This window comes from Talpa occidentalis, unplaced genomic scaffold, assembly GCF_014898055.3.
Source record: "Talpa occidentalis isolate TD23 unplaced genomic scaffold, MPIMG_talOcc4v2.1 talOcc4.14, whole genome shotgun sequence".
In the NCBI taxonomy this organism is placed as follows: domain Eukaryota; kingdom Metazoa; phylum Chordata; class Mammalia; order Eulipotyphla; family Talpidae; genus Talpa; species Talpa occidentalis.
In genome coordinates, this window is record NW_023601433.1 from 6,497,037 (window position 1) to 6,521,960 (window position 24,924).

Below are 24,924 nucleotides of genomic sequence, written 5' to 3' on the forward strand. Positions count from 1 at the left end.
GGTTCCAGGATGGTGCCCTGGTACCAGATGCCAAATAATTGCCTCAGTTCTTCTTGTGCTGAGGTGGGTTTGGGAAATGCTAGCTGATGGGACAGGAACTTGGATTACTCTGGCTGCTTTCAGCTGTAAAATCTTGGGCAGGAGCCTCTGTGCTTATTCATCTCTTCATATGGATTTAAGGGTACAGTATCTCTGACTTACTGTTTTTTTTACTCTTTTGAAACTGAGCAGCATTTTAACATTTATTTATTTATGCATAGAAGAACTGGGGTGTAGGCCAGAGGTATGGGGGGTGGTGTGTGTGTGTGTGAAAGAAAGGACTCACCAGAAACAGTGGGGAGCAGAACAGGTGGATCTACTGACATACACTGCTCAGTGGAGCAGCAGGCAAGACAGGAGAGGTCTGCTGCTTGGGTCAGCTCCCTGGCTGGGATCGAACTCAGGCTATAGAGGTGATAGCGCTGAGACTTAACCCTTAGGCCGCCTGGGAGACCCTGAGCAGCATTTTAGTGTGCCCTTTTTTTTTTTTTTTCCTCGATGTGCTTTTTTTCCTGAAAAGAGAATCCATACTGTTTGTTACTAGTGTTAGAATAACTTCGAGAAGAACTGCTGAATTCTAGCAAGGTCTACTGAATATTGATAGATTCTGCAGTATTAGAGCTCATTTTTGAGAGAGTAAGGGGAAAATTCAGTAAAATTCAAAGAATACAAAACAGAAACTTTCCAGTACATTAAAATTTAATACTAAATTAGGTGTGGTTAAAATCCTATATCCCTAGTTATGTCTGTGAGCTGTGCATGGTTCATGTGTGCCTTTTATGTTTTAAAAATTCAGTAGTTCTGTGATCGTCATGTTGATTTTTAAAGATCTGATTCATCCCTAGTCTTAACCACTGTGGTTAATTGCATGGCAGGGGTATTTCACATTTACAGAACTAAATATACGCGAACATTTACATTATTTCCTTTCTTTGATCTGGTGAGTGGAGCGCTGAACATTTTTATACTTCCCACCTCTTATGCTATTTTGATCACTTGTTTCATCTCAGCTGTATACCTACAGATTGAATTGCATGATTCATATGCATAGTTTAAGGTTTACTGGAAATGCTAAGTTGCTTTCCAAATCCTCCACTTGTTATTTTTTCCATAGTGGCATGGGAGTACTATTTCCCCTACTTTCTTACCAGCATTTAATATTAACAAATATTATCAGATCTTTTTAACTTTTGCAGAGCAGATGAGCATAAAATAATCTGTTGTAATATACATTTCCTTAATTACCAGTGAGTTTTAAATTATCTTTTCCACAAGTTGGCTGTATCAGTTCCTTTTCTATAACTGCATGTTATTTCCTTTGCCTACTATTTATTCTGTTGGACTTTTCTCTGATACGTGATACGTCGTGTGTTGTTGGTGTAGTGCCTTTATTGGGTATACTCTGCAATTTCTTATCCCAGCCTGTTGTCTTTTAACCTTGTTTATTCTTCAGGCTCATAAGCATTGGATCATAGATGGAGTTCTTAAAGATGCAGTTACAGTTCTTACTAATAAGAAACTTGTGACGAGCAGTCCTTGCTTTTCCATTCTCGTAATGTTTGGGGGAAAGGATGTCCTGAGCTAATTCCATTAGACTCAGTTAAGAAGGAATGGTTCTTCAATCTTGGTTGGTTTGATAATCCACTTAAGAATGTGTGATTGGCAGGGAAGCAGTTTGATTTAGTGTGGACTCCCTAATTCAGACTGTGGGGTTGGAGGTGACAGTACACACACACTTGGGCTGACCCTCTTCTGCACAGCGAGGATAACTTATTGACAGGATTAGAGGAGAACTTTTCGTATATGCCTGACCCATAGGGACACCACAAGTATCACCTCTCTCATCATGGGTAAAAGCTTAGTCTGGGAATAAGTTTTATGGCGTTCCAGTGTACACTGTGTTGTTTACCAGATTTTGCTTTCATCAGCAGAAAAAGCCCAAGCTCTGCTGAGCATTTCGGCCATTTTGTAAATTTAGGAGAATAAACACTACCCCAGTGCTGAAATGGCAGCCTTGGGCAGAGAACTTTGAGCGAGGTGTTGGTGTGCTGCCCTCTGGTGGCCGTTTGAAGAATGGAGGCTAACTGCAGAACAGTTGCTGTTCATGCTGCTTGCTTGCAAAGTCCAGGGGTACGAAATACTTCATCTCTCCGTTTTTGCCTGCTTCAGAAGGGATTTTAAAGAGATATCAAATCATTGTTATCCACAAATGGAAAGGTGTGTTCAACATTTTTTCATAAGCATTTTCTGTTGGAGTCAGTTTTTTGGCTTGCATCCCTTTTATTTATGCAGTGTATTTCCTTTACAGTAATAGTTCAATCAAAAATTATAAAACTTGTTTGCATGTTGTATTCTAAGTAATTTTCAAAGATAAATTTGTTCATGAGGATTATGGTTGCGGGGGAGTAACATCCCTGAAAATCCCATTTTAAATTGCCTTACTATGCCATTGGGAATCAGCTAGTTTTATTACTTTCTTGTTAAGGTGAAGCCTAAAGGACTCCTCACCCAGTAACTTGATTGCCCTTTTATCATTTTTGTGGGCTTTTAACATCTTCTAAAATTAATTATCTAGTATTAATAGTATTTGTGTCATAATTACATATTAATAGCAAATGTGCATCATATTTTGAGAAATAGTGTCCTTTTTAGGGACAGTTAGACTGTCATTGAATGCCTTGATTGTGGAGGTATTTATAGTTTCTTAAAAAAAATTCCCATTTCATTTTAACATTTGTCTTTATCAGGATATATCTTTATCAGGGCTCTAAAAAAAAAAAAAACTTCTGACCCCCAAAATATTATTTTAAGTCCATTAAATCTGACTTGCTTGTTCCAAAAATAATTAAAAAATATTAGTGTTATTGTCATTCAAATGATTTCATTTATTTATTTATTTATTTTTGAAGATGTGCATACAAGAGCTGGGGTACAGACTAGAAGCGGGGAGGGTGAGAGGATTCAACAGAGACAGAGTGGGGAGCAGAACAGGCAAATCTACTGAGATACACTGCTGAGGGGAGTGGCGGGTGAGACAGGCAAAGTCTGCTGCGCCATGTGGATCACCTTCCTGAATGGGGATTGAACTTGTGCAGCAGTATAGCATCACAGTGCTGAGACTTAACTCCTGTGCCACCAGGGAGGCCCCAATTAGTTTTTTTTTTTTTTAATGTAGGCTTGCCTGGTGGTTTATATTCCTTGGATTTGAATCATTTGATTAATTCTGAACCATCTTAAATAGTAAAAAGATTTAATGCTTATGTAATGAACAATTTTGGACATATCATTCAGCTTCAGCCATAAAAACAGCACCAATATTAGTTTCTGATCATGTCTGTCTCCCTCAGCCCACAGAGGGAGACTGAATTTGGTGTTTATTTGGTTTAATTTGGGTTTAATTTTCATAGTTTCTGAAATTTTTTTCAGGGGGTGGAATTACAGAAGTAGTTTGCCTAGTACACTTAACCCCCCAACAGAATAAACCACTGTTAACAATTTGATTAAAATGTGTTTATGCACATGGACATGTGCTGATAGACATATGGTTGTGTTTGTACCTGAAAGACCGTGTGCATTGTTAAATTTCTAGGGGACCCTCTCTTGCATAAACAGAGAAGATGTATACAGGCATGTATATGGTTTTACTGATTATAGTGAATGATTTGGAAACTTAAATATGCTGAGAAATACAGAAATATGGACGTATATCTTGGGTACTTATTGGTTAAGAGAACAATTTAAATAATAACATACCATTAATGGGGGGCAGGTTCAGTGTAGTGTATTCATATCTTGGGAGCATGAGAGGGAGCACGATGCTCATGAATCTGCACACATCCTGACCCCCTGACATGGGTGCTGCACTTGGGATGTTTCCATCATTTCAGCAGTGACTGCTTTTCAGTGCAAACATTGGAAGGATTTCTAGCTAATCCGGTGGCTGTAGTTTTCTGCAGAAGACAAATGCAGATTTTTGTTACTTTCTAGTTCGTTTAAGTAGGTAGTTGAAGATACTCATGGAATATTTTCAGTTTCTTGGGAGTGTATGTACCATGCTATAGGGTCCTGTGACAATTTTTTTTTTTTTTTAATAGAGGCATGTTTTTCTTTATTTATTTGTTTGCTTGTTTGTTTGTTTTGTTTATACATGCACTGGGTACAGTCAGAAGCGCGGGAGGGTGAGAGAATTCACCAGAGCCAGAGCGGGGAGCAGAGCAGGCAGAAGGACCGAAGTACACTGCTGAGGGGAGCAGCGGGCGGCAGGAGAGGTCTGCGCACCATGTGGGACCCTCCTCCGGTGGCCGGGGAGCAGCCGGGGATTGAACTGGCGCTGCAGAGGCCGCGGGCAGCTTCGCAACCCAGCGCTCTACCACTGCGCCACCGGGGAGGCCCTCCTGTGACAATTTTAATTGCTGGTGATTGCCAGAATATATTCCATCTATAATCTCTTTTCTGGAGTTAAGAATGATTGACTGGAGTTAAAATATTAAACCGTTTTAAAGTTTTTGAAAAGATAGTGTGCTCTCCAAAAGTCTTCTAGGCCAGGGGGTTTGTTGCTGCTGAGGGTAAGGAGAACCAGTGGAGCATGGTGGGTGAAACTTTAGAGAAGGTGAGAGGGTGATGAGTTAGAGAGGATTCGAGCCTGATGTGTAGGCAGAGGTTGGAGGCGAACAATGCTGGGCCTTCTTATGGTGCAGGTGGAGTATGGCCAGAGTACCCAGCAGCGGGTCCTGGGAAGGAGTGGTTGGAGGTCAGGTTTCATAGGGCGTAGGCTGTAGCTTGGGGTGACTGGGAGGAGGTGGGTGGCCTGAGCTCCCTATTCATGCCTGGGCAAACATCACTGGCTTTTGCTATGTAAATATGTAAATTCTACACCCCACCCTCCCTGTAGACCTGCCCTTGCAGATCCCTAACTTTCCAGGAAATTCTGTAGCTGCTGGCTCTACCTTTCTGTGAACAAACTGTGGAGGTAAAACCAATAAATTCCCGCTTTTGATGTAAAGTACTCGATCTTCACTGGCGTGTGCCAGAGGAGGCATGAGTGCAGATGTGAAATAATGCCATTTCTTTAAATATCGGGTGAGGCTTTTGCATCTTGGCGCACTGCCTTCATCGCTGTCATTTGATGCTCTTCTGATGCTACAGATGGTGTCACAGACACAGCCTTGGGAGTTGGGCTGCCCTTCTCACTGTGCAAGCCTGCCCTCCTTTTCTCTTGCCTGGTGACTGCCTGCTGCTTGGTCACAGAGGAGAATAAGCGACTGATGATACCCTGGTGAGCTGGGCAGCTTGGCCGCCAGGCTGAGGGAGCTGTGGTGAGTCAGTGTGTGGACTGGCCTTGGATGGTGTGTAACACAGATAAGATTTATTTTCTGTGTCTCCAAGGTTTTGAGCTGTCCTGTGACAAAATAAGAATATGGGCTTTAGGCCTGTTAAAGGTCAGCCCCGGTATTGAACGTGTTCCTGGCTGTGGGTCCTCACCCGCGCGCTTTAAAGGGACTTATGAATACTCCACTGCAGGCACACACAAAAGGTTAATAAAAGGTTTATTTACAAGGGAAAAGGAAATAAGGAAAATGTACAACTCAGGGAGAAAATAGGGAAATAAAGTCTTTAATGCGTCCTACCCGATCTGCCGACCTGGAAACCCAAAGTCACTCTCAGAGCTGGCCGGAAGCTGCTAGCTGGCCGAGAGCCAAAATGGGGGCCCCTCAAAGCCCACGTGGCTGTCTTTATACTCACTTGGCTGCTTAACCCCACCCTCTGGTCCCAGCCACCTTCACTTTGGTGGGGATGGGATTTGGAGTTCCCAGTGTCTTTGGCTTTGGCCTGGGGTGGGGGTGGAGTCCACAAAGCCTGTATGGAATTAGCTTTAGGACATCCTTTTCCCCCTAACAGGCCCAGATTTGGGGTGGAATCCCAACCCTCCACCCCAGTCCCCCACTTTCTAGTTTTGTCATTGACCAAGTTACTTAAAACATCTGAATTTTTTTCACCTTTCACACTCACATGATAATGTGTAGTAGGTATGTTTTGGGGTCAATATAAGGTGGTCGCAATTGTATGGGGAATATAAAAATTAAAAAAAAATTTATATATATTAAAAAAACCCCAAAAACAAACAGCAAAAAAAAGAATGCACACAAGTACTTCAACACCAGGCACCTATGAAGTTATCATGCAGTTAGTAAATATTTTTTTTTTCTCTTCTCCCCTCCATAGGTGGAGACATCCTTTGCCCCTGTTTATTCTCATTGTTTCCTCATCTTAATGAAAAGGGTCCTGGATTTTGGGTTTCCATCCTGGAGTTTCCAGTGTACTGCTTATTCATTCTGTGGCCATGTTTGTGAAGGGGGTAGGGGGTGACTTCATTTCTAGTTTGGGAAATGCAGTGGTATTAAATTGGCCTGTGGCCTTCATGGGATGCCTTCTGGTTGGTAAATGTAAGCACCTTTATGTGAAGATAATATTACTTAAATTACTTAAATCCTGCTACTTGCCACTCTCCTAAGTGACAAGCTTGTTTTCAATCAACAGTTGTGAGCTTTTCACCTGCTTTTCTGTCAACTGTAGGTCTCTAAAATTTCTTTATTCTTCCCAGTGAGACCTCAGTTGCCTGTTCACTATAGAGCAGGAAGACGGTCCATTGGCTTCTCTGCAGCCGAGGTTGATAGACTGCCTTTCTTTCCACAGCTTTCTGGCATTTCTCTTTTGTGGTTTCCTCTGGCACCTACCCACTTTAGCTCACTCCTCCCTGAGGTCTGTTTGGAATGAGGAGGAGGGGTTATTTTTTCTGCTCTATCTGGACTAAGACTCACTGCAGGAGATTCCAAGACCAGGGCTCTGGGTTGGGGTTAATGTTTTTATATAGCTCACCTGTTGCTGAGGACCACTGACTGGATAATTGCACCCAGTTTGTATCCTTAGTCTTTGGGTAACTGCCTTGTTTCGTTTTCTGTGTTTTTTTGTTTTTGTTTTTTTCTTTTTTGTCTCGATGAGGGCAAATACTGAACAAATAAAAACAAGGGTTGGTGGATTCAGACGGATCAGATTGATCTGGTTGCAAATCCGGTGACATATTGGGAGAGTTACACGTTCTGAGGTTTAGTTTTCCTCATCTGAATGGGACAGTAATGTTCTTTTTCTGAGTTTTTGTAAAAGAGTCACTCTGTACAAATTAACTGGTATCTGGCATTATAGTCTCAGGGAATGGTTGAAACTGAGGAGTTGAGAATGATGGTAATGACATTATTCACAATATAAGAATATGAAAGTGGATTTGAAAATGTTGATCTTGTGTAAATAAAATTACAATTGTCATTTTACTAAAAAATGTTTTAACAGATTTATTTGGCAGTTTTTAAATCTCTTTTAAATCAATTAAAAATTTTTTTTGAATTAAGTCATTCAGCATCTGAAGAAGCTTCAGGTTCAGACTCGGGCAGCCAGTCGGAAAGTGAGCAGGGCAGCGATCCAGGAAGCGGACATGGCAGCGAGTCGAATAGCAGTTCTGAATCTTCAGAGAGTCAGTCTGAATCTGAAAGTGAATCAGCAGGTTCCAAATCCCAGCCAGTTCTTCCAGAAGCCAAAGAGAAGCCAGCCTCCAAGAAGGAACGGATAGCTGATGTGAAGAAGGTATTACATCTGTGCCATACGAATGTGCTGCTAGCTGGCCCAGCTAGCAGATCTTTTATTTCCCATGCAAAACTCATTAGTGTACCTTGATGATGAAACTACAGTCACCTTTTCTGATAATGCACTCTCTGTGGATAGAAATATGGACCGCTTTCTGTTCTGTTTACTGGTATGGTAACTATGGCTTCCACTGGAAGCATCAGAGTATAGGGTAGAAAGACAAATATTTATAATTTGGGTTTTTAACATTTATAAAAGGTGGTTAAAATTATTTTTTTATGCAATACTGAAAAATACTGAATACTGAAAAATATTAGAGTCATTGACAGATGACAGTGAAAGAAATACTCCCCACAGTAAAAACATTTACCCCTAGGCCATGTAGGTGTTCTTTATTTAACAGCAAAGACTCCTGGCAAAAAAATGCAAAAAAGGTAAAAATGAGTTGCCATATCCTTTTTCCATTGATGCTTGAACTTCGTAATGCACATTCTTTTCGGTGAAAAATTAATGAGTTGCTATAAGAAATCATAAGAATGCAGCTGATCTTTTAAAATTCCATTTTGAGAGAATTGTATTTGAATCACTGATGCCAAGGAATATTGCTTTTAGGAATTTAAAAATAAAATAAGTGAAATTAAAGGTTTTATGATCAATCAGTTTCATTCTAAGATACAAATCTACATCTGCATACTGATTTTCATAGTACAAATGATTTTATTTTATTTTTTTAATAATATATATATATTTTAAGATTTATTTATTTATTTATACAAGCACTGGGTACAGTCAGAAGCACGGGAGGGTGAGAGAATTCATGAGAGCCAGAGCGGGGAGCAGAGCAGGCAGAAGGACCGAAGGACACTGCTGAGGGGAGCAGCGGGCGGCAGGAGAGGTCTGCGCGCCATGTGGGACCCTCCTCCGGTGGCTGGGGAGCAGCCTGGGATCGAACCAGCGCTGCAGAGGCTGTGGGCAACCCAGCGCTCAACCACTGCGCCACTGGGGAGGCCCTACAAATGATTTTAAATTGTCTGTAAGTTACCTTCAACAAACCTGAAATTAGAAAAAACAAAACATGGAAGTTTATTTAACTCTTGAGACAGACTTGGAAATAAGTATGCCATTTTAATTCTTCTGTTTCAAGTGTAGTCATTGTTTCCTGGAAGTGACCCTCAGGAACTAGTCAGAAGGCAGAGGTGGTTTTCTTAGTGATAGGGAGATAAAAGTTGGCTTTGCCAGTTGACTCATTACTAGAGCCATGACCTTCAGACCCTCAGGTATTGTTCCTGGATACCCATTCTGTATGTGGTAGAGCTTTTATGGGAGATCATTCAAGTGATGACGTCTTCCCAAAGCCCCTGCATGTAGAAATGCCATCTACACATCTTGCTCTATGAGGTCTTTAAACTCAGAAACTACCCCCAGGTACCTGGCAGTTGGCCTTGCCCAGCTGTCCTCAGAGTCAGCTCTGAGGTTCCTTCTGTGCATCTGGACCAGGTGCTCTTTCTAGAAGTCCACGACACATTTTTGAGTGAAGTATAAGAGACAAAAATAAGTCTGGGTATAACTTTCTTTTTTACAGTGCAGAGTTTTTTACTTGTAGGGGTTGAAGGAAACCATAGCAACCATAACTTGCATAGCATGTTCAAAACTATTGAACTGTGTTGACCAGGATTCACAAATGTTCACTCTAAGACTGTGTAGCTTTAAGTTTATTTAAAAAGACAAAGGGGAACTAAGACAAAAGGAGAAGCATGACTAAGATTTAATTTTATGATAAAAATATAGCTTTAGGCAGACATATAGAAATGTAAAGGTGTTTAACTCCAAAAAGTTAACTTATAAACATTTTTATTATTAATTTTTTATTGCAATAATATTAGAATACCCCATCAGATATTGCCACTGTAGTGCATCTACCACCAAACTCACCCATAGTCCTCCCCATAATCCACTGTGCTTCCTTCCCTCTTTTTCCTTATCAAAAAGTTAATTAACTTGTAGCTAGACCTACCTGCCAATTATAATGATGGTATTGTGATTTTAATGATTATTCTAAAATGGGAACTTATAAAGGAAGTTTTTTATTTTCTGTACACATGTCCCTTTTACATGGTTGCTTTTTCATTGGGAAATTAAATATCATCAGTTCTCAAAAGGACAGAAGAACACAAGATGACTTTAGGATGTAAGCACTAGGATGGAACTGTCATGAAGTCCAATACTTGACCTGAATGCGTAATATTTTAAAACAATAAAATTAATTGCTGTAGTGACATAAAAATAATTTAGCCATCCCAGTTAATAAAGGCTCCATAAATACTTGTGTTGAGTGAAGTAATTTTGTCACTTTAGCAGAGATCCAGGATGGGTGGAGGTGGGGTTGACAGATGGGACTATAAGAAAGCTCTGCCTCCTTCCTTTCTTCCCCAGATGTGTTAAGCATGCTCTGCATTCGTTGCCTCTTTGCCTGTATTTCCTACCACTCATTTATTCTAACCCTTTTGGTTGGGCTTTTTGTCTTCTGACTCAGATTATGGATTTTACACCTTTTTAAACTGAGAACACAGGATGACATGATTGCTTTGGATTCCAGTTCTAAAATGCCTATTCCTGGGACATCTTGCTTGTTTTCATTTGAGTCCTTGTTTTTCTTCAGCTTAACTGGGTTTTTTTTTGATAATGTCCTCTTTTGGCTTATTAGTTTGTATTTCTCTGGGTTGTCTTTCATCAGTTTTGTCTTTTTTTGGTGGGGGGTCTACTTCCCATACATTTCACTGGTCTCAGCCTGTGGCGTCTCCTGTTGCCTCACTTTCCAAATATTTTCATAATGTTAGCTGTCAACCTGTGTTTTAATGACAAACCCACATTTCTAATCTTGGCTGCCAAGCATCTCTGCTACATGTTTAACTCTTGTTAAACATCTTCACTTGAGTGTTCCACAGTCTGTTCTAGTTCATTTTTGCCTGTATGTGATGGATTTCATGAAAAGAGCAGACAGTATACTTAGTTCTCGGTGGGAAGGAGAGTGAGGCTGGGGGTCAGTCTAATCATTTAGGGGTTGAGGAAAGAGGGACCTTTTTCTCTGCATTTGTTTGTGTGAATTTTTATAAGATGTTATTCATTATTGTGGAAAAAATTTTCACCTCACCCCTTCTTTAAATTTTATTTTTTTAATCGCTGGTGAATGTTTCCAAATCAAGTACTGAAAGCGAAGTGCTAAGTACTGGTATAGCATAGATGGGTGTGCCAGGGAAAGGGCAGGCAGCCTTGGTCCTCACCCTGGGAGACCATGTCAGAAACACGTCCTGAGGAGCGCTGAAGAGATTCTTACTGCGTAAGACGTGGTGGAGCCTTGCTTGCTTTTTGAGTTTCTCAAATGGGTCAGTTTGCAATCAAAGTCAAAACTGAAGTCATTAGAGACTTTCCCCAGCGGTGGTTCTCTTACCTTGCCGATATTCAACTTTATATTTTAAAGATAAGTGTCACGCCGTATTATTTAGTAATTGTTTAGTAATGAAGATATATTGTTAAATTTTGTGTTTTGGGATAATTAATTTTTTTAAAGATGGGTACTTCATTATCTGACAAAACTAAACAATCCATTCGATAATTACTTCGGTTCTATTAAGCTAGAACACTTGTTCCAGTAATAAAAATAGTAAATGGGGGTTGAGAAAAAAATTTATACATGGTCTGTTAATTTTACAGATGTGGGAAGAATATCCTGATGTTTATGGGGTTAGGCGGTCAAACCGAAGCAGACAAGAACCATCACGATTTAATATTAAGGAGGAGGTAAGAAAAAAAAAAAAAAAACGTTGTAAGGGGCTACATTCAAACTCCTTATCTTACCTCATCCTTTCCAACTCTGGTATGTATCACCATTAAAAAGACTGGACTTCGGACACTGGCGTGAGCTTTCTCACCCAGTCCTGCATGGGAAAGCACACATGGCTTTAAACAAAGAAGCCTACCAGACCCACCACGTTTTAGTGAATGTCTTGGTACTGTTAGAGTGTTACACAGAACTGACCGCAAACCTTTTTATTTAAGTTTGTTTTTTTGTTTTAAGTTTTTTATAATGAAATTGATTATACCAAGAGCTTTACATTTTTTATTCTTTAGTTTCTAAATCTCCTAGATTTTGTTACAGTAACTTGCTTGGTAAACAAATGTTAATTTCTTGAGACAGGAAGGAGAATTTGCTTAATTTAAATAATGCATTTTTACTTTATCTGATTTCTTTAAATTTGGTTTTCTACCTCACTTTTAGTGTGCAGTATACATGTGTCACACATTATTTTTCTCAGATCTAACTGGGAGAGATTGAATAGATTGGTAATTTTTATAATTAGTATCACATACTGGGTTCTCTTGTTTCTGTAACATTAGACTTTTCTTACCTTTCTTGGTCTGTGTGATATTTTATGGATTCTTACCTCTGTGTTAGGTTTGTAGGCTGCATTCTGAAGAGATGCTCTTTTGTCTCAGTGAGATGTGACCTTTCTGCATTCTTAGGGGAACTGTGCTGGTCTTAGTTATAGAACATCCTTCTGATAGTTAAACATTGATAGTCAAAAGGCTAGTGAGTTCATGGTGGGCAAATGTGCTTTAAGAATTGAATTGTCCTTAATATCCATATTGCATTTATAGTGTTTTGAGTGGCCTCTGAGCTCATTTGCCTAAGCTTTGGTTTTCCATAGTGTCTAGGACTTGGTTACCAAGCCATGTTTGTACTAGGCAGTCAAACAGCTGTGTAAATCTTTTCCTCTTTTATATATATAAAGTAAGACATTCTCTATGGGGCACAAGACTTATCAGCAAGAGGAGTAGTTAGCCATTTTGCTTAATTTGGGGAAGGAAAAGAGCTGTTCATTTGTCTGGTTATAAACTTTCTTTGGCCTGGTGCTGTTGTACAGCATTAGGTTGAACATGCTCTTCTGTGAGTCTCAGATGACATGAATGGACATGCACCACCTTCAGTGGCATGCCAGCTAAATGCTGTGGCATTTTTATTTGATTTTGTAGATGTGCAATATCCAGTGTTATTGCCACCTAACATGTGGCTTTTAAAACTTATATTAATTAAAAGTAAGTAAATTGAAAACTTCTCTTCCTTATTGATATCAGCATGGTTCAGGTGCTCAACATTCACAGGACTCATGGCTGCTATATTGGACTTTGCAGATACACACCATTTTTACTGTCACAAAGTTTATTTGGACTGTGCTCTACTGAAAGTCATACTGAGAAAAACAGTTCTGCCGAGTTCGATACACATTCATTTATTTCAAAGTAGAAGAATGAGCAGCACCAAATGAGTGCTTAGGGTTCTTTCTATCTGGAACTGAATAATGCTGTATTGACCAGGTTGTTGAACCAGGAGGCAGTGCTGTCCCTAAGAACTGTGAATTAAAGTCTGTAATCATTTCTCCCCTCATACACTGAAGGCAAGTAGCGGGTCTGAGAGTGGGAGCCCAAAAAGAAGAGGCCAGAGGCAGCTGAAAAAACAGTAAGTCTTTCATGGGGAAACAACATAAACTAGTAGTTTGAAACATGCCAGCATTTTTGGGTGTGCCTTTACTGTGTCTTTTGTCCAGTCCGGTTCTGGTGCCTACATCTTCCTCCTTTGGGGTACTGTTCACCCAAGATGCCTGTTTGCACTGGTGGAGGTGCTCCACATGCACCTGGGCTCATTCTTGGGGCAGACTCCAGCTTCTTCCTGTGGGTCAGCCCTAGCCCAGTGATTTTTTTTTTAAATGCACACAAATAGCCAATATGTAGGAATTTGGCATTCTGTTCTAGTTAAAGGAAGAAATTCAGATTATTCATTTTGTCATTTGTGCTGGCATGGCAAAATTATATTGGTTGTACGCCATTTTAGTATGAAATTTCGCATTGTTGATTCCATATAGTTTTAATATTATAGTTCATAAGCCAGAAAATTTTAATTCTTGGGCTTATTACTTATAATGTAGATCACATGTTCATTTAAAAAAAAAATTCCACTTAATGTAAAAAAACACCAAAATAAGGTGTCTCCCCCCCCCCACCCCGTAGAATTACTAAAAATCCTTTCTTGGGGGTGGGGTGGGTACAGATCCCTTTGATGTTTGAGTTCTGAAGCTCATCTTTTCAGAAAATGTAGATATTATTGAAAACTTTGCACATAAAATCTGGGGATTCTCATGGTAAACAATTGTCCATGGCCCCGATTAAGAACTCTAGCTACATCATCTATGTTCTAAAATATTAGTAATCTAATAAGGCAAAATAATTTGAGTTTTTCAAACCCATTTCCAAAATAGAGTAATATTTCATCTGCTGACCTAGCAGTGTTATTTGAAGCAATGGTAGGAAAATCGAGTATTTGCTGTTATCCTGCTGAAAGATACAGGCCAGTGTTTATTAGTTAGAGCTGGAGAAATAGTGGATGTAAGCAAGCCTGTACTTCTTGGCATCTTAGAAGGCAATTATTCTACCCCAGTCCCTCAGCCTGCTGGGAGACTCTTCTTAGCTCACTGTTCTTGTGGCCTCTCGAGGGCCTTTGGGAAGCCCAAGCCTGTGCTCTTTGCTCCACCATCTGGCTAAATTCTTCTGGTCTCTTAACTGCGTCTAAATGGTACCTTGTTTGAACACCTCAACTTCCTTTTTAATGGGTGCACATTTAGGTGTGCAGAAGCCGTTGTGTAACACATCAGACTTAAGCTCTTGACTGGCTCCTACATGATTTCCCTCTCCTGTCTGTCCTAGGAGCTCTCTGAACTTGGCAACTTGGAGGCCTTTCTGGACCTTTCTTTCCCCCTTTTAGTTCCTTGTAGCCTGGGGTGCGTCTACTTCAGTGCCACTTCTCTCCCTTAGCTCCTTCCCCTCATGCTTGTGCGTTTGGGTACAGGACTCATCTCGCTTCCCACCCATCTATAGTCTGGGCAGCTGTGAGTACTGTGCTGTGTAGTGAGCGCCTCTTCTCCTGGGTCAGTTGAACGAGTCGGAGTAACTGGAGGAGGTGCTGTGGCTGCTAAGACTAGTTGCAAGGCATAACACTAAGGGGTCTGCATGTGTGTTTGTGTGTGTATGTGTGGGCACAGGCATTTAGGAGTTGAGAATGACTCATTCCGAAGGGAGTAAAAAACTTGAGATATTAGCACTGGAGATGCTTTTTGAAACCCTGCAGTGTTTTAAGATTTTTAGGGATTTTAAAAAGGAACTATTTAAAAAACCTTTTTTTGGGGGGGGGGAGTAATAAATTTCAAATTAAGAAAGTTATAAGCATAAAAGTAGTATAAATGCCGGGATATTTTCCCCATATTTCCCCGTATTTTCCCATATTTACTGGTCATCAGTTTTGCTCTGTTTGACTTAGCATTGCATATATTTTTATACACACACATAATATTTTTTCTCAACCATTTAATACAAGATTAACACACTTGGCCCTTTATCCCTAAATTCTTAAATGTTCATTTCTTAAGAAATGAGTCATACAAACAAAATGAGTCATACAAACAAAATTTAACCCACTCAGATAACCCTCATTACACCCTAACTCATATAATACCTATTATTGTTATCCAAATTTGTGAGATATACAGGGTTTCTGCTTACTTGGTAAGATTTTAGTAGTGCTGATAGTCTTTCCATCATTGTTCCAGAACCATTTCTCCCAACTGGAATTTTAAAAAGTATTTTAAGCCATAATCACTTGAAGTTTTTCTCTTGGGATCATAGCAATGTCTTCTGTTCTTGCCTTGAGTTCTGTGCCAGGGTCTTGAGTGGGAACAAACTCTCGCCCCTGTGACACAATGAGTGAGAACCCTGTTAACCCTAGATTTTACCTTTTCCTTTGGAATTTGTCCCAGGGGAGCATTGTCCCTGGGAAAATCTCCTGAAAGTCAGGGAAGTTAAAGCAGCTGCTGTCCTTTCCCACTCATCTGCCTTCTAAAGTGGAGGAGAAAGGAATTCCTTTCTGCGGTCTCTGACAGTTGTTTTACATAGCAGCCTCAGTGACTGGTGGCCAGGGTTTAGGCTTGTTTTATTTTATTTTATTTATTTATTTTTTGTGGGACCCTCGCCGGCGGCCGGGGGATCGAACCGGTGCTGCAGAGGTTGTGGGCAGCCTCGCAACCCAGTGCTCAACCGCTGTGCCACCACGGGAGGCCATAGGCTTGTTTTATTTTAAATGGCTTTTGTTCATTCCCTTTTTTACAGTTGTTTAGATTTGATTTGTTTCACGGGAGTTTGGTCCCACCAGTCCCCTTTTCTCAGTAAGGGGAGAAAACTATACCCAGGTAAAATGCATTTTGACCAAATCTTGGTATATTTCTCTCCAGTTTCCAAAATTTTGGCAAAAATCCCATTGATTCCCTTATCAGGAATCTTAGGGGAATTCCACTGAGGTACTTTTAGAGCTGGATCTGGAAATTCAAGTCTTTAACATGAAGAATTTAAATGTTATATTTTAAAATTCCTTCACTATAGACTTAGCAATGTGTGACTTAGGAAGTCTTCCTTATAAAATTTGCATTTTATAGGAAACCAGTAATCTAGATGGACAGTTGTTCCCCTTGTTGAAGTGCCTTATTCATCAGCAGGATTGGGAAATAATTTTTTTGTAACTGATCACTAGTTTCACCTCACTCCTTGTATACAAAGTAACTTAGTAGTATTGATCCTGAGTTTTTTTTCTTTTCTTGAAAATCAAAGTTAAAACAATCCAGCCAGTTTTAAAATACACATACATAAAACTCATTGAGGGCTTTTGAGCCTCCAGTGTTAAGATCCTCTCTTAGTGTGTGAACTGGATTCACTTTCACCCCATCTTTGATCTTCTGTGGGAATGGTTGGGAGCAGGGGCTGAGGGCTTGGCATGTGGCCAGACTACCTGTTTTCAACGGGCTTTGGTTTCCTTCGCAAGGAAGAGGTCTTTAGACCAATTGCTTTGCTGATTTTTTAAAAATACTTTCTTATCAGAAGATTCTGATAAGAATCTTAAGCAAGTCCTGCTTGTCCAGTAAATTTATAACTCTGCAGTTTAACTGGAAAATTTTAACTCTCAATATCCTTTCTCTCTTCACCACCATTTTAGTCTCCCAAACTTGTGGAAGTGGATCTCATTAACTGCTTTGATTTAGAGTCTCAGTTCCTGGTATTGTTTTTAAATTACTACGGAGACTTTTCTGTGGACCTTTCTCACCTGAGCTGCTCTCCTTCAGGTCTTAATTGCTCATGTGTCTTCAAACCCATTTCCTGTGACAGCCCTTATCTCCACTTTGTAGGATTCCCTTCTTTAGGGTAAACTGTTTTGGACTTGGACGATTACACACTCATGGGCCAACCTCCCAGTAGTGCATCTTCTTTCTTGGCGATCATCTTCTATTCCTTGAGTTCTTTAGCACACATTATTGTTCTGGGCTCTGAGGAAGCAGAATGACACAAGTGACCAGAGCGTAGGTAGATAGAAGGAGGCCTTTGTTTTAAAGTGAGACTGAAGCTCTCAGGACATCAGTCAGGCCTTTCTGTCCTGACCAGTTGGTTTCCCAAAACATCCCACTTCCCTGATGGTAGCATCTTTGGCTGTTTCTTTATTTAACAAAGGCACAACTCCATCTGCCTTTTGTGCTAAACTCTGTTACAAAGGTGAACAAGTGACCTTGCCCACAGGGAGTGTCCTGCTATTAATGAAATGGATGTGTGGCGGATTTGAGTAGTCTACAGAAAAGTGCTCCACTGCCTTTTCATGGAAGACTTGGAATATTTTTCCCTAGTCTCCATAAACAAGGTAGGCCCTTCTTGAAGGGTCTCAGGAGTCTTCAGATTAGCTGCTTTTCTTGCAGGAGGCTTCTGCTGTTACTTGGACCTGTTCTCCCATGTAGAACATTGATTTGGTTTTGCCACTCTGCAGCAGTTGTCTTTGCCATGGCCTCCTTTCCTGTACATGGTGCCAGTGGCACAGTGGCAATTGTTTGTTTACTGAGCTCTCCAGGCACTTTCCTTTCAGTTTTTTCCCCCTGGATAATAAATACCCAGTAGCTATTATATGTTCCTTCCTTCTTTGCTACAAGGGAGAAATGAGCAAGGTTTCTGTGATTCCTTGTTTGGTCTTCAAGTAAATTTCAAAACCTGGGGTAGTAGGACACCACTTGGTTATGGCTCTGTCAAGCCTTCTAAGATCTCAAGGAGCAAGGGATACATACTATATGTAATAATTATTTAAAATTATGTTGTTAGTTTAATAGATTATTTAGTAGCTGCTAGGTTTATCATTAAAAAATAATTTTAGAGTGTATTTCCACAAATACTTTCTAAAGATGTTAAAATAGTATAGTGGTTCTCAAAGAAGTCTCTAACCAGTATCAGCATCATCTGTGAATTTGTTAAAATTCTAATTTTTAGGCCTCATCTTAGATCTTCTGATCTAGAATCTATATTTGAACAAGCCCTTTAAGTGCTTCTGATCTGTGCTGGAATTTGAGATCCACTTGCATAACCTTTGGCATTATCTTATCATTAATATTAGTAAATCAAAATAGAATGTGAGAAATTTTTTGCGCAACAGATAGTTTAAAAATGCATCCTTAGTTTACATTTTCATTTAGCTTTGTTACCAGAGATAAATTTGGAATAGAACACAACTGAAGTTTGAAAGAGTTAGAATAACTCTCTTTCAGCATAATATTTAAAATAGGCATGTTCTGTCTTTTGGATAGTCAGTTCAAAATCAGTTTTGTCAGATTCTTCAAGCTCAACAATTGTGAAGAATTCTTTTAGAAAAAAATCATTTTACTTTGCTTTTGATCACAGAGAAAAATGGAAACGGGAACCTTCAGAAGATGAACAAGAACAAGGTAGCAGTGCAGAGAGTGAGCCAGAGCAAAAAAGAGTGAAAGCCAGAAGACCCGTCCCCAGAAGGTACATGTTTGCTTGAATGTATGAGGAGGGAGATGCATTGCTGGCGGCAGCGGTGGGGAGACTACATTGCTGGGATCCTATGTATTGTGAGTCAGGGTTTTGAATGTCTGGTTCACTTCTTGCCAGCCTGCTTCATCGGCAAGTTATTAGATAACTGGGCTGGCTATTTATATTGGTTGTGATTGTTTACAGGGTATGTGTCTCTGAGAGTGAATCTTAACTTTCTTACTCCAGGGTGGACTAGTTACTAGGAACAGTCTGTCTTCCATTTTTAATAAAAGCTCCCATGTGTTTGGCAGGTGTTCAGGTTTTTGTTAGGAGACCTGATTCTTAAGTTTAAAATACTGTTTGGAAGCATACTTTACTTTATTACATTGTTAATATAGTCTACATAATGTTAAGCAGAGGATGTGACTGTAGAGAAAAAGAGAGCAGGTGAATTTGATGGTATGTGATTACACAGAGGGCAATACAAAGTACTGGTGATGGGGAAAGGAAGGCAGGAGACAGAGAAGCCCCAGGAAATTGGACTTCCTTGTAGTTTTACTCTGAATGGTCTTTGGAAGCTATTGCTTTTGGGCCAAAATCCACGTATCACTTTTATGTAGCCTGAAATGAACACGTATAATATATAATAGGATGATAGGGAATAGTAAGTTTGAACCTCCATTAAGTGAAATCTCCCTTCAGAAAGAATTCTTTTCTTCTCATCAGTAGGTAAGTATCACTAAAATTATACTCAATGACTATTTTGAACTTTGTCAAATAATTTATAAAATTTTGTTTTCACTTGTATGTAAATACCAACATAGTAGTCTCAATTTTGCCTTTTGTCTGGCAAAATATTTATGTTCTGGCCATTTAGAGAAAACATTTGCCTCTCCCTGGCTTAGGACAGTGTACTTACTCCCTGTACCACTTCCCCCTCAACACCCTCCCCCCACCCAAAGAAAGGGAAATCCATCAACTGAGTTCTGTCTCCTTTTGTCTGAGTTTAAGCTCTCGGGACTGGAATGCCACTTGAGTTCTTTCTTCTTAGATTTTATCCCTCATTTATTGAAACCCTGGGTAGTATTGGTGATGGTGGCTGAGAGAGACAGAGAGTGGGATGTTGAGTTTCCATCTCCTTCTTTGTCCTTTCCTCTTTTGTCCGTCTTTTTATCCCTGATACAGTATTTGGGGAGTTCCTGATGAGAACCCTAGACTAGCCTTCCAGTCCTGGCTGTGTCTGGGAGTTGCCATTGGGCCTCACTTCAGACTTTCCATGGCTCTGTGACTGGTCATGGTCTCAGTGGTCTTCCAGGTGTAGTGTGTGCGCATATGAGGAAATCTGTATGGTTAACTCTTGGCCTTTATTCACTTTATAGAGATGGTAGCATTCCATGCAGCTTACTTTGTATTTTTCTTTTATTGGGAATTTTTCCGTATCATACAGTCCCTTTTTCTTTTCCTTTTTATGACCACATAGTATTTATTAAATTAGTTCCTTGTTGGTGAACATTTAGAGTATTTCTAATCTTTTATTATTGCAAATAATGTTACAGTGAATTATGCCTGTATATGTAAGATCAATCCCAGTAGTAAAATTGTTATATTTGTAAGTTAGATATTTCCACATTGCCTGGCAACAAGGTGCCATTAGTGACACACCCCTTGTATAATTTTATATCAGGTGATCCAGAGGAATAAATAGAACCTTTGCCTCAAAACCTATTGTATCTTCTATAAAAGATTGAGGGCTGTGGGCATTAGACTCATTTTCACGTTGCAAATGCAGGTTTTTAATGAATTATAATCTCAAGGAATGGGACCCAGGAATGTATATTTCTAATATTCACCTGGTGAATCCCATGCATGTATGTATGTACATATATACCCTTGCTTTGGGAAATTCTGTCATAGAGATTTGAAATACACATCAAATGATGGAGTAAAAACATTGTCTTTTTTTCACTTCCCTTTTTAGAACAGTGCCCAAATCACGTGTTAAAAAGCAACCTAAGACTCAGCGTGGAAAGAGGAAAAAGCAAGATTCCTCTGATGATGATGATGAAGATGATGAGGCCCCCAAAAGGCAGACTCGTCGCAGGGCGGCTAAAAATGTTAGGTAGGTTATGTCGCAGAGGTTTTCACTAGTCTGAGGGCAATTGTAGTTGGCTAGAACATGATTTCTGTTAAGTTGAGGGGCATACATTTCATAGGCAGAGGTAATGTCTTTATGTTGTATTCTGAAATCTGAGTAGTGTTCTTTCTTTTTTTTCCCTAAGATTTTATTTTTGTATAGAAGAACTGGGGTGTAGGCTAGAGGTGCAAGGGGTAAGGTACTGGCAGGCGAGATAGGAGAGGTCTGCTGTGTCATATGTGGGTTATCTCCCTGGCAAGGGATTGAACTCAGGCCACCACAGTGGGCCATCATAGTGATAGTGCTGAGATTTAACCCCTAGGCCACCAGGGAAGCCCTGATTAGTATTCTTACATGAAGAGTGGTTGGCCAATAGGAATCTAGAGGAAATGGTGACAGCTCATTTCAAACCTTCATTCCTGTCAAGAAAAGTGCTTCAAGCTATGTGCTATTGAGCTGGCCTAGTGATGATACCTCCAGGTCTTTCATCACTTTAGGAAAGATGTTTGAATTATATTCTCACTTTTGAATTGCTTTTTGAATCAAGACAGATTCTTCTAGGTTCAGCTTATGTAATGGTATTTGAGTATAATAATTTTCTCAAGCTTGCTAATAGATATGAAGCGTAATAGAAATTGAAATAAAAGAATAGGTACATGCCAATATTAATATTTTATTTTCTGTGAATCAAAGGGCACTTAATTTTCTTTTGGAGGACATATAGATTTCTTTTAGTCTACTTAGAGGAGGTGAAATGGATCTTAGTCCTGTCCAGTGACTAATTCTCTAATTCTGAGAAAGAGAGCTTACTGCTTTTTCTTCTTACACTTGTACTGCATCTGGGATGGTTTTTCTCAAGCCATTTGTTGTTAATATGTGATGGAAGCTTACATTTTCAAATTTTAATATCAGGAAGTAGGTTTATTAAAGTTCTTAACAATTAACACTTAAATTTCATATTCTTGTTATTGGGTGATAAAATACAGGGTTGAAACATTTAATCTTAGAAATACTGCTTCTCTTTTACCTATTGAAATGGTAGCATTTTCCCCCATTCATTGTGAGTCTTCCAGTTATTCCTTTGTTTACGTAAAAATGATCTCATTAAAAAAAGAAACAACAAAAACACAGACTATTTTTGTAGTTTCCTAATGCTTGCTTACACAAATTGCTGTGAATATAGTCCTTTTTTATTTCCAAAACATGAGATAACCCTCCTGCAGCAGGAAAAAAAGATCTTGATCTGTAAAATAGCATGTTGGAGCCAGATAGGTGCAGTTCCTTATTCTGATGGTGTTAGGTTATTTCTTTTTAGTTCTGAAAAGGCATTTTCTTATTTGTTGAACTTTATTCTTCATGCAGTTACAAAGAGGATGATGACTTTGAGACTGACTCAGATGACCTCATTGAAATGACTGGAGAAGGGGTTGATGAACAGCAGGATAACAGTGAGACTATTGAGAAGGTCTTAGACTCAAGGCTGGGGAAGAAAGGAGGTATGTGTTTTTGGAAGCTAATCTTTTTTATGTCTGCTTAGGAAACTTTATTTCAACTCTGAAATGATGAATTTCACTCCATGTCCTGTATTTATTGTGAAAGAGAAAGTTTTCTGATGCAGTCTTCTTCATTAGCTGCGGATCCAGGGATATATCCAGTATATATATCTTTGAGCTTTTAAATCTCAAAGTTAATGAAAATGTGTTAATATTTTTAAAAACACCTGTGTAGTAGAGATTTCCTCTTATTCGTATTAAACAAACTGACCTTCAGTTAGTTGCTTCCGAATATTCTTGTGAAAAGTATCACACTGGTTAAATACATATTTGATTGATAGTGAAAATTTTTTAACATCCAAGTTGAGATAATTTGTATCTCAATTTCTCTAAATAATCTTTCCATATAGGTTACTATATTAAATATCAAAACAATATTCAGTTCCTTTTTCTTTGTCTTTTTTCCCCATTCAACTTCACATGAGATTAAAAAGAATTAACAGGGGCCTCCCCTGGTGGCGCAGTGGTTGAGCGCTGGGTTGCGAGGCTCCCCTCGGCCTCTGCGGCGCCGGTTCGATCCCCAGCTGCTCCCCGGCCACCGGAGGAGGGTCCCACATGGCGCGCAGACCTCTTCTGCCGCCCGCTGCTCCCCTCAGCAGTGTCCTTCGGTCCTTCTGCCTGCTCTGGCTCTGGTGAATTCTCTCACCCTCCTGCGCTTCTGACTATACCCAGTGCTTGTATAAACAAACAAACAAACAAATAAATAAATAAATAAAATACGTGCCTCTTTAAAAAAAAAAGAATTAACAGAAAACTTTGGGTGAATGGGTGAGGAGGGGAGAGAGATGATTTTCTTACCTTAGTCTTAATATTCCTGGGTCGATAGATTTGTTTTCTGAGTTAGACCTAAACAAAAGGATGTTGTTATTCCATTTTATTGTGTTTGGGCACAAGAGTTTCTTTCAATTTCACCTGCAAATTTTGGAATATGTTTAAACTTGTGAAATTTGGATTTGCATTTTGATAATACTTGCAATTATGATCTTGTTCATCCTGTATTGTCTGAATTTCTGCTTATTTCACATCAGAGTGTTTTGATGTTTCATTCAAAAAGACTCTTTAACTCTTTTAACTTACTTGGGAAACTTTTTAGAGTCTGGTTATTTTGCTTTTCAAAGTTTAACTGAATCCCTTTGCAGCCACTGGAGCTTCCACTACTGTGTATGCGATTGAAGCTAATGGCGACCCGAGTGGTGACTTTGACACTGAAAAGGATGAAGGTGAAGTCCAGTACCTCATCAAGTGGAAGGGCTGGTCTTACATCCATAGCACATGGGAGAGTGAAGAATCCTTACAGCAGCAGAAAGTGAAGGGCCTGAAAAAGCTAGAGAACTTCAAGAAGAAAGAAGATGAAATCAAGCAATGGTAAATATTCTGTCATAGGTTAAAGAAATGTATATGCAACCTGAGGAAAGGGAAGGTTTTTAAATAATTCCTGGAGAACACAGCTATCTAGGATCTCAAATTGCTCCTTGATCACTGAACCTGGAGCCATCTGCCATTCCATTTCATTAACCTGTGGTTGATGATATTTGGCCACCAAATTTGTAGTTTAATAATAACAACTAGCATGTGAAGCATTATTATCTTTTTTATATTGGATCTCTTTACTGATTGTACTGTGAGACTGTGAGATTTGTACCCTTGTACAAAATTTCATGAAGAATGTGTGAAGAATGAGGTACAAGAGCAACTCTGCAAATGGACCCAGGATTTGAATTTTGGCAGCTTGTGTCCAGAACCCAAGGTCTTAAGCACCCTGCTATTTTCCAGTGTCTATGCTGGGGTCATTTAGATCTCAGGTATTAATATCCTCGAGCTCTGGTTATGAGTCACTAAAAACTTATCTTGGTTTGCAGTCTTCAGAAATGATGTGGCAAAAACATAACTTCTGAAACTGACAACCAATGGGGTTTTGAGTGTACTTACACCTTTGAATGTGTTAGTTTGTATATGAAATATGTGCAAATCTAAGGGAACGAGTAAGAGGTGTCAGGTTCAACCTTAAAGGAAAACGTGCTAGTTAATGTGAGCAGGTTGTTTGTTGTGTTTTAGAAATAGGGACAGGTAGCTTCTAATTCCAGTTTTTACTACTAAGCAAAATGTGCTGCCTCAGTAAATCATGTATTGATCAGAACCAAAAATGTGTATCCCTAAGATAGATTGTAAAGCAATTAGAAATTGTTAGGCGTGTGAGTTTATCACACGAACTTAACATATAAATAGTTATTTTTCATTTCTTTATAAGTAGGCCACATAGCAGAGAACTGCCGCTGTGTCCCTTGACTATAAGGTTCTCAGTGTTTTCTAATAGTGTACGTGTTTTGTAAACTCTCTAATTGCTGGTAAAAGATTACCAAAGGGGCAGGTGGGGGAAAGACTGATTCCTTTACTATCTTTGGCTTTGCTTCAACATATGTGTATAAATTCCCAAATGTAATCAGTACGTGCTCGTTCTTCCTGTCTTCTCTCCAGGTTAGGGAAAGTTTCTCCTGAAGATGTGGAGTATTTTAGCTGCCAACAGGAGCTGGCCTCAGAGTTGAACAAACAGTATCAGATAGTAGAGAGAGTGATAGGTAAGTATATGGAGGTCTGTCAGGGTTTGAGCTCCAGGAATAATGCAAATAAAATAATGCAAAAATGGGTTTACTTTTTGAGAATAAA

The 24,924-nt window shown here is 39.4% G+C and overlaps 1 protein-coding gene across 1 annotated transcript in view; it reads left to right on the top strand.

Moving 5' to 3' along the window:
- The window catches only part of CHD2 (chromodomain helicase DNA binding protein 2), a 97,626-nt gene that overhangs the window by 7,034 nt on the left and 65,668 nt on the right, over positions 1 to 24,924 (top strand). Inside the window, 8 exon segments of the mRNA XM_037510038.2 lie at positions 7,443 to 7,674; positions 11,386 to 11,472; positions 13,128 to 13,189; positions 18,478 to 18,585; positions 20,552 to 20,692; positions 22,070 to 22,203; positions 23,400 to 23,625; positions 24,736 to 24,836. Of these exon segments, the coding sequence (XP_037365935.1) occupies positions 7,443 to 7,674; positions 11,386 to 11,472; positions 13,128 to 13,189; positions 18,478 to 18,585; positions 20,552 to 20,692; positions 22,070 to 22,203; positions 23,400 to 23,625; positions 24,736 to 24,836 (1,091 nt within the window).